Consider the following 10,704-nt stretch of genomic DNA (forward strand, 5'->3'; position numbering starts at 1 on the left):
AGAAACACTTACATTTTATTATATCTCTGTAATTATTGAGAATTTGATTGTAAATTTTCAAATATATTTCACCAGATTTAGATAGAGGAAGACTTTGTTATAAGTTTCTGTAGAATAACTCTTATGGTCCTATATAATGATTCATTGTCTCATATGCAATGAATGAAGCAGAATTTATCACATATCTTTTTTTTTCTTCAAAAAACTTTTGTTTTCTTGTAACAATAGTTCAAGATAAACGTATAACTTAGTTCAAAACTTTTTTTATGCTTGACAGATATATTGCTTTTAAAGCTGTTAACAAAGTATACATCTTTATGGATGAATGTTTCCATCTGGCATATAATATTGTATAAACTTTGTCTTCAGCGTTCAGGGACTGCTAAAGAAAACTGTAAAGTTTTTACACACAATATTTTTCAGTTATTATGGATTAATTGCTTGTCTGTTTGGTAGGGTTTGTCTGGCCTTTACCGCCTGTTATAAGTTCATTAATAATGTAAAATTTTAATGATACCTTTTTATGTGATAAAAAATTAGGTACTGTTTATAATAAGATGTGGAGTCAGGACCATAAGAGCTATTGCTACAATGATTTAGATATAGTATTTATAGAAAGGTGTCTAAATGCTGTGATACACATACATAATGTGAACATATGACGAAAGTCTCTAGAACTAATAAATTTTATCTTACATACAGTCATATTTTTATTTATTATCACTTTGCCAAAACAAACCTCAATTTTGGGTAAAGATTGCATGAAATGAAATCAGTCCCTACGGTACTGATTCTACTGTCAGAATTGATACCTAAATCTTTCATGGTTTAAAACTACTTTTGAGATGAACAAAATATAGTGAATTGATCAATAACATTCTTAACATCCTATCCAGAAATTTATGAATGAAATATTTGCTAAGATATTCAAGTTACAAAGTGAAGAAAATTACAACTTTTGCAATAAGCAGTAACCTAATATCTGTTCTAAAAATATCAATGATATCTTAAAGTAATCTTAGGATTGGAGTTATCTTCCATTGTCCATTATTAAAGTTGAATCAACTACATCTAATGCTTTACACAATGAAATGTTTAGTTTAACTTCCCACTGAATTAAAGCAATCTTTACCTTTCAGTGCTTACAAGCACTTTGATTAATCCACACACTGTTTGTCCATTTGTTCTAAATGTTTGACCTATTATGGTATTTTCTTAATATCACCAATAGACATAGAATATATATATCTGGATATCATGGACCAGTGAACTTGTGATGGTGGGATCATGGCAGAGGTGGATTAAGAGGGGGGGGGGGGTCCTGCCCCACTTTTTTTCTGGGGAAAAAATGGTTGATTATATAGGGAATCATTGCAGCATGACCGGAGCAAGCCCCCTCTCAGGCAGTCATTTGGCCCCCAATTGTGAAAAGTTATGGATCTCCCACTGCATAGCAAAGTGTCCTATAGACACATATTCTTGTTTGTTGTGTATTTTACTTTTAGAACACATGGTCTTGATAAGTTAAAACCAGTATGTAAGAAAAATTGGTTCAAACCCACCACATTTTGTACATGCAAAAATGTCAGGCTATCTCAACCATTTCAGAGAAGTTAGATGTTGTTGATTAAGATGGTCTATTGCACAGTTCAATATTTTGAAAATTCCTGTTAACCTTTTAAATATTTTTTCTTGTTATTACATATTAAACTCACCCAAAAAAAAAAAAATAATGATATAGTCTTTTGTGCATTTTTAATGAAAAAAGATGTGATAAAAAATAAGATGTGGTATGATTGCCAGAAAAACAGCTATCCATCATAGTCAAAGTACAGTAGATGTTAGCATCTGCAGGTCACTGTGTTGCCTTCAATAAAGAGCAAAATCAATACCACATAGCAAACAAAAAGTAATGTCATGAGAATACTGAACTCTGAGGAAAACAATTGGCCCCTCATGACAAAATGTTAAAGAGTTCAAAACTGTAAACCAACAACCAGATTTGCTTACAAACAATCAAAATATATCTGATATACACAACTTTTGAGGAAAATGTTTTGTACTAAGAATTTAAGAGAATTTATTGATAATTTGTGGTTTTGTAGGTATAAGAATACTTTTCCATATTAATTCCTGATGTGAAAAAAAAACAAGCAACAAAGCTAATTTTTGCTGTAATTAATGCATTTGGACTTTGATAAATTGTTAAAAATCACAGTTATACAGACCTTTATTCTAAAGGTTTTCAGATATTGGGATGATTTTTGGTATGTGAGCTAACCATGATGAGTTACAGATCAAGTTTAAGTTTCGTTCCGCTCCTCTAATTTTGTCAAAATTAAGGGTTTACAACTTTGAAAATTGTTGAAAATCATAGTTATACGGACTTTTTTTCTATACACCTCCAGATTTTGAGCTGATTTTTTATACATGAGAGACTATCATCATGTTTGTGTTCACATGTGTTATTGAAATTGCAGATTTTCAACTTTTTGAGACAGGGCCATTCGTGTCGCTTTGACACATCTAGTTTTATATGATCTATCGTTAGAATGGGACATATATTTGCCCCCCCCCCCCCTTTCCACAAACAAACACACATACAGGCACTTGTCACAGAAAAAATAAATCCTATATACCTAATTTTATTTTCTGGGACAAGTGCCTACCCCCCCCCCTTTTTTTTCTCCTGGGGTTGGGACCCCCCTTAAAAGAATGGCTTGAACTGTAGCAAAATTTTCACAATATCAAACAGGAACAAGGAAATAATATTATAATACAATATTAAATTATTTTTTTTTTCCCTGGTTGATTTTCCATGGAAAGAATTAAACTATATTTTTTCACTTTCCATCTTAAAAATTATATCAGGAATAATTAGAATCTGACTATTTATAATCTCATTGTTTAGCATATGTTTTTCCTTATTTAGTTTCAGTGGAAACAGGTTATTAATTTCACTTAATCCCTTTTTAAAAAAAATATTTAAGGGAGCAGTGATAGATCCGTGTTTTACTTGCTCGGATACTAATATTAAAAACACATATTTTTGTATCTATTCTATATTTTCAAAACTACATATGTACAGTTATGCTACAAATCTACAAGTCCCAGTCTCTGGCTACACGTGCTGTTCTTATCTTTAAAATCATGAATATTCATTAGCTATGTAGGCGTGTCAAAATCGTATCATACGCGATAATGACCAGCCAGTACACACTGTAATGATTTCATTAACCAGTATTAAAAAGATAAACATAACATCCCCCGCCCACAAAATAGAAATTTCTAAAAATTTCTTACTGGTAAATGAAATCTATTTATATAAAATAATAATAATAAAAAAAATAAAAAATAAATTGAAACAATCTCTCAGAAAATACTAATTGTATTTTAATATACACACATTTAAAACTTGGGGAAAAAAATCATAAGTTCTCATAAAATAATAATTCTATGTGTTAAATTAAATAACTTCAAAATTTGTAGTCAATAAAAATAAAAACAGAAAGTTTTAAAATATCTATAATGAAAGATTTCTTTTTCTTGAGTTAAAATATGCAGTAAAAAAAAAATATTATGTCGAAATGTATATGAAAACAGAAAACAATAAAACATTGAAAATCAATGATCATGGTTTCAACTTAGTTCCCAGTGTAATTAATGTAGTCTTGAAACGGAAATTCTGTTTATCTGATCTGTCACAATGACAAGTGTGCAGAAATTTTATAGTTACAAATCAACTAATCTATCCATTAAATCTCATTAGAACTCATTATGTAAAAACCACAACAACATTAATATCTCTCTGTGAAATCCCAGACACAGATGTTCGATACCATAGGTCGTAAAATCTTGACCATTAAACTCTCACTTGTTTATTTTACGGATACTTCCAAGAGCACGACATATTTCAACTGCCAACTTTGCGATGCATTAAAAATGTAGCTTTAAAAATAAACATACATGTTTCAAAGTGATGACACTAGCAGAGACCCGTGACTCTTAATAATATATTTCAAATAATAATAACTAGTCTATTCTCACACTCTCACATAATTACTCATTAATGCTCCGTTAACTGAGATTAAAGATTCTTACAACATTCAATCAAAAATAGATATTTATATATGAAAACAAAGGTTATTTCTAGCATAACATCTTTTGCGCTACTACATCTGTTGTTCAACGTTCAAACAATTCACAAATCCCGGCCCACAATTTTTGGCCCCTATTATACTTCATATCTCTTGAATCATTTGATTCCACCTGGCCACTAATTTTTGACCCTCATAACAAAATCCCTGTTACAATTTTTTTTTTACCACTACTACTCAGTTTCTTGAATCATTTGATTCTACCCAGCCATCAATTTTTGGCCACTATAACAATTTTATAAAATATCTCACAAATCATTTGATTCAACCTAATAATTCCTAATACAATTAGACACTCGCATAGCAAATGTAACTTTTACAAAACCTTATCAGCATGATTTAAGTATCAACAACAACAAATATACTACTACTAAATGCAGTCACGTGTAGCCCTATATATATAAGCATGCAAAAGAACCAATTCAAATAGAACAAACAAATTAATAACATGTCACAAACAATTCAATGTAACGCAGTGTTTTCATTGACACATATCAACAAAATGTTAAATTTCAACATTGTCACTAAAATGTTCTTTCATCTCTGGTTTGGTATTTAGACATCAAAGCGGCGAGACAATCACATTACAGGTGGCGAATCAATATTCACAAACTCAATAAGGAATCTTGTGGCGAGGCAATTCTCACACACAAGTATAGAAGTTCATCTTTATTTTCTGTGGCGAGGCAATTCTCACACACAGATCTGTATATATAACGACTCGATTAATGTCAATTGGTTGTGGCGAAACAATTTTCACACACAAAAATACATTCACAGTATCATTGGAGAAAACGGATTAAAATATATATGAAAAGTATCATTTTGCACTGGATACAATATTTTTAACAGCTCATCGGTTATATTTTACTTTAAAAAATGATTTTGGAACTAATAGATACAATGTATAATGAAAAATTCGAGAGTTGAGTTTCGTACACTGGCCTACCTCTTATATGAAAATGAAAATCCATCGTTTTAAAATAAATGTAATGTTCAGAAATACTAGTAATAAAGATGCATGTACACAATACTATTGAAAATTCCGTTGCTGTATATAGTTCCTAAAAGTTAAGTTATCTGATATGTTTTCACTTTTTAAATCACCGGTCTATATCTAGTCATAGCACCACCTCCAATATCCACATAAATGTTATATAATAAGCGAAAAATCTATATAAATCCAAAGAAAAAGTTATTATATCCAGGAGAAAAACAAGCCATTGTGAACTGTTCAAACAACTACCACGAAATTAAAGTCACAATATTAATATATACAATTTGAGTCCTCCACCATGATAGATCCGTGTTTTACTTGCTCGGATACTAATATTAAAAACACATATTTTTGTATCTATTCTATATTTTCAAAACTACATATGTACAGTTATGCTACAAATCTACAAGTCCCAGTCTCTGGCTACACGTGCTGTTCTTATCTTTAAAATCATGAATATTCATTAGCTATGTAGGCGTGTCAAAATCGTATCATACGCGATAATGACCAGCCAGTACACACTGTAATGATTTCATTAACCAGTATTAAAAAGATAAACATAACAGCAGAACCATTTAACATTTTAATGTTGGTTTTTTCCTTTGAAATATTCTATCCCCAAGATGAGACTACTATAGTTATATATAGTAGTCTCAGTCCCAATTTGATGAAAAAAAAATTGTGATCAAGCAGATGCCCTAAAATAATATTCTAAATTCATATTTTCTCTGTGGTGTACCTTACAGTGTTAGATTTTGATTGTTAGTGTCTAAAAGCTAAAAAAAATATGTTAATATTAGTGGTGCGAAAAAAAATTCCTGACTCAGACAAAACACTTGACCCCCTACCGAAAGGTCAATTATTGCAACCTTAAAACAAGAAAGTACAAATATTCAAATTACCTAGAACATGTTAAATGATCAAAATGCTTTAAAAAAATATTTATTTTACGGTTCTCCTATGTGAGGAGGACAGATCTAGATAAAAAGAAAAAGTCAGAATCTTTTTAATGTTTAAGAATAGCTGAAAAACTGACACTGAATCAAGCTACTTTTATACATTGACTACTTGTGAAAGCGCCAATTTCCTGAAAACGAAACTCGACGAAACAGTACATTATTTATCTTTAAATCGGAAAAATCCCAACACAAGTGAGTATCTTCATAATCTTATATATGAAGGAAGCATCAATCAGGCGATTAAAGTAATGGCAACTGCAAATAAAATGACAATAAATGCATTCCGCCACAAGGTTTATAGTCCACTTTCGTTTTCCCTAATTTGTTGGGCAAACATCAGAGCTTCACCAATCAAATTCCACATTACCAGTAACTTATTAGTTGTGTCAGGTATAAGTTGTTTGATTTAAAGTTCTGGATTTGTTAATTTATAAAATCCATGTGACGTGTTTTATCCATATGTTTATTGTTAACGATGAATGTGAATAGAAAATACAATATTAATCTAGTTATTGATTTGATTGCAATTTGTTCATCATTTATTTGCTATCTGGAGATTTTTTGTCTTTGCTTTGACCCGGCTGGGTTTCAAACCAACGATCTCCCACACTTATGGTGAACATGATACCACTATTCTATGGTTTATTCTATCAAAAGTAGACAGTAAAGGATACATATATCTGTATATTGTTGTTATGGTGACACTATCATTATAAATAGAAAGTGAAAGTTAATATATATGTAAAGTAACTTGTGAGAGTCATAATGGTCTTATTCTTTAGCTGTCATTAATGTGTATCCATGGTGTCTGTTCCATATATCTTATCTATATGAAATGATGTCCGTTAGGATTTATCCCCACAATGATTCTGTATTCATTTGGCATGGTAGCATGCATGAGTATTTTGACAATTTTACTGCAATAGATGATTTCAGTCTGGTTCCCACTTAGGCGAGTCTATGAGTCCTGGACTCATGAAAATATGTCTGGTCAATTTTTGGTTTTTAGTCCAAACTTTGCTTCTGTGGTCAACCTTTAATATTTCATATTGAATTGTAAAGTTACAAATGTATGAAATTTACCTTGTTTGCTTTTACATTGTTTTATAATGATCGCCTGTCCATCAATCACCGGACAGATTATAAACTAGTAAAAAGAGAAAGGTTTATATGCAACAAAAATTATTTTCAATTCATCAAATGAGATATATATATTTCAAGAATATTTTGATTCCAGGTTCATTTATTTTATACATGTACCAACTATTTGAAGAAACATTTTCGAATGGAAAGACTGTTGAAATGTTAGGTCCTGTCCCTGAGACCACTATTGATCATTCATAGAATCAACCAGTAATGTCTAACTAATTATATGAAAATTCTTATCTTTGTAGTAAAATGTCTTCAACTTCTCAAAAACACAGAAATTTTGTAATGGAGCCAATGGGTGACAAACCTGTAACAGAGCTCGCAGGGATTGGACCAGTTTATGGTGGTAGACTGACAGAAGCAGGTTTTGATTGTGTAAGTTTAATCACTTTTGATAAATAACACAAAAATACAAGAAGATGCTGACAAAATTACAGTTGGGCAGGTGTTGAAACAAAGAGTTTTTAAACACGTTTACGTGACGTTTTATGGTATACTGTTGTCTGTCTGTCCATCCGTCGTCAACTACCATTTTTGGTTTTTACAAGAACTTTAAAACAAGAATGATAACTATCTTCACTATACTGTAAACCAACCTATTTTCCCAAATGCTTTATTTCGCTTTTAGCCCTTTCTGGTTTAATTTCAGGATTTTCAAATTTACTTGAAGTAGTTAGGTACATTTTTGTAAGGATAGATCCAAGAGTTAACTTTTAGCAACAATTTATTTTCGCGTTTTTCTTATGTTTGTGAAAGTTGCCTAAATATACACATTGATACATAGATCTGTCTGTTAAAAGATTGAAGTGATGATTTTCATAGTAAGGATGTAATGCAAAATTTAAAAACCTGTCTAAAGTTTTCATTGGTTTATAGTGAATCACGAAAGAATTGCAGGTTGACCCGATACACTTGTACTTGATTATATAAATTAGTAAAATAAGATAAAAAAATTCTACCTACCGATAATACTTTTAGAAATTAGGAAACCCTCCCTAAACAAACATTTTTTCTTAATGCTTTGTGTATATCTTTTTTCAGGCCTATGTTGTCTTAGGACAGTTTTTAGTGCTGAAAAAAGATGAAGATATGTTTAAAGATTGGTTGAAAGATTTGACAGGAGCCACTTCAAAACAACAGAATGACTGCTTTCAATGCTTAAAAGAGTGGTGCGATCAATTCTTGTGAATGTTGTATCAGTACGATAAAAATGTAAAACTATTATCATCTTATAAATGTGGAACCTTTTATCATCTTGCAAGTGTTTTATTGGTCAGCATTTAGTGTATCTTTGTTAATCAACCAAGGACATTTATTGTGTATTATCAAATACGAATATTCTGAATTAAAAATTTGAAAATAAAATACACATTTTTGACTATGTTGATAATAATTCAATAACTGAGGAACAAATGAGTTTATAATATAAAAAAATAATATTTTTCATGATTTTAGGAAAAAAACACTAAAACACTATATATTTACCTGAAAAACATCAGGCCTGCAAGAAAGACTATAGGTGAAGTCAATTGTATTGTTATGATTTTGTTTTGTAATCATCAAAAGTTTTTTTCAAATATGAATGCAAAAAGGGCTGGTTACATTTAGCTAAACCTTGTAAATCATTGAAATAACACATACAGTCAAATTTTGAGCTTTTTTTATAAAATGATGCAGCTTATTGCATCCTTTAATTTCTAAAACAGTTGTCTTGAATATGTAATGTAGCTGTCAGATCTATTTGTTTATGCACATAGCTTTCAAAATATATTTACTAATTTGTTCATTTTCATCAAATAATTTATTAATTTTTATACAACAATGAAGCCACATTTACAACAAAATAACCATATCTTATTTATACAACACAGTTATGAAGTTATTGTAACTATTGCATTACTATAGATTAATTATTATTCATGGAATAACTATTTTGCGGGTTAAGGTGAACCAATGATTTGAATGATCAATGAAATACACCATTAAATAGACTTGCATGCAGGATTTGACAAAGCCACAAAATTAAATAATGAAAAATACAATTCTTCTACAATCCGCAGTATTTCGTTTTAGAAAGGGATGGCAAGTTTTGATGGTGGGAGGAAGCATCCCAAAGATGTTAACTGTGTTGCCATTTATTTTATTCATATTGTTTTAAGGCCAAATAAATGAAAACCAGCTTCTCAGTGCCTCCCTCATCAACTCAAAACCTGCTTCATGGCTGGTTTTATTTTAGAAGAAACGGTTTAGTGGTGAATTAACCTGGCTGGTTGAATTTTGGTTGCTATTTGAACATTTATTTATATAGCTATGTGTTTATGTATTCAAACCCTTATCATATATTTTATTGAAATGTGTACAGTACACAAGAATTTCACCAGATAAACATGTTAGATTACATTCATAAATGTGCAAGTTTGGTTGATTATTTTTGTTTCTTTGACATTGTAACTTTTTATGTGCATTGAATATTAGTTTGTCCAAGTTTTATTGTTTAAAACTTGAAATCAAATTGATAGTTACATGGTAATGTACCAATTTAGAATTTTTAATACTAAACATTTTATCTGCTAAAGAGGAAGCTCCACAAATTCTATTCTATTTGTTTCAATCACTAGCAGAGTCAAAATCTTAACGCTGTCAAAACCAAATGGTATTTCAATATTAAAGCGTATATATGATATTCATTAACTTTGATTTACTAATTAAATGTAGTTTGTGATGATGTCTTACATAAAAAATATCCAAAGTATTTTATTTGTTTAGTTTGCAATATTTTTGTTGTTAACATAGGTGTAACGCTTTCCTTTAGTAGTTGTTACCTTTTTTTTAATATTTGGTGCAAAATATGACTTTTAATTGATCAAAAAATATATATATGGAACTTTGTACTGGCCTCACTATGTAACCAGACAAAAGTTCTCTTGTTTAAGTGCATATAATAATGTCATTTGTAATTATTTTAAAGCCAATTATCCCAAATTAATCATGTAAATTTAAAAGCAGATGCATCTAACTAATCAAGGGGAATGTCATAGTAAACTGTAATTAATTAAATTAGTTCAGAAAGAGGACTGCAAATAATAATAAAATTATTAGTTTGAATAACTTGATCTGAGTTCTGCCACATTGTTGACATTGTAATTACCAGTACAAAATGGTGATGAGATTAAACCTAGTTGTAATTTATTAGATAAATAAAAGCTTTGTTTTATCTACTTTATGTAATTAAATTCCTCCGCCATGTTTCCTTTTTCAGATAATTGGAGTTTGAGTGTTCCTTTTGTACCTTTTGCCTCTTTTTGTGTCCCATTTCTGGGCATTATGTTTTCCGGTATGTCCCTCCGTTAATTCATATGTCCCGCTTCAGGTTAAAGCTTTTGATCAAGGTAGTTTTTGATGAAGTCGGATCAACTTGAAACTTAGTAAACATGTTCCCTAT

General features: G+C 30.2%; 1 protein-coding gene across 2 annotated transcripts; it reads left to right on the forward strand.

Moving 5' to 3' along the window:
- Positions 1-6,167: 6,167 nt before the first annotated feature.
- Positions 6,168-10,480, forward strand: LOC143069555 (barrier-to-autointegration factor-like). Of its 2 annotated transcripts, none has more exons than XM_076244244.1 (3): positions 6,168-6,305; positions 7,508-7,637; positions 8,304-10,480. In XM_076244244.1, the coding sequence occupies exons 2-3, from the start codon at positions 7,512-7,514 to the stop codon at positions 8,448-8,450; spliced, it is 273 nt and encodes a 90-aa protein (XP_076100359.1). In that variant the 5' UTR covers positions 6,168-6,305; positions 7,508-7,511; the 3' UTR covers positions 8,451-10,480. The 2 variants fall into 2 exon arrangements, with proteins under 2 accessions (XP_076100359.1, XP_076100360.1); XM_076244245.1 differs by having other exon boundaries at positions 6,219-6,309.
- Positions 10,481-10,704: the final 224 nt, after the last annotated feature.

The sequence above is a fragment of the Mytilus galloprovincialis genome, chromosome 3, assembly GCF_965363235.1.
Source record: "Mytilus galloprovincialis chromosome 3, xbMytGall1.hap1.1, whole genome shotgun sequence".
NCBI classification, from domain to species: Eukaryota; Metazoa; Mollusca; class Bivalvia; order Mytilida; family Mytilidae; genus Mytilus; species Mytilus galloprovincialis.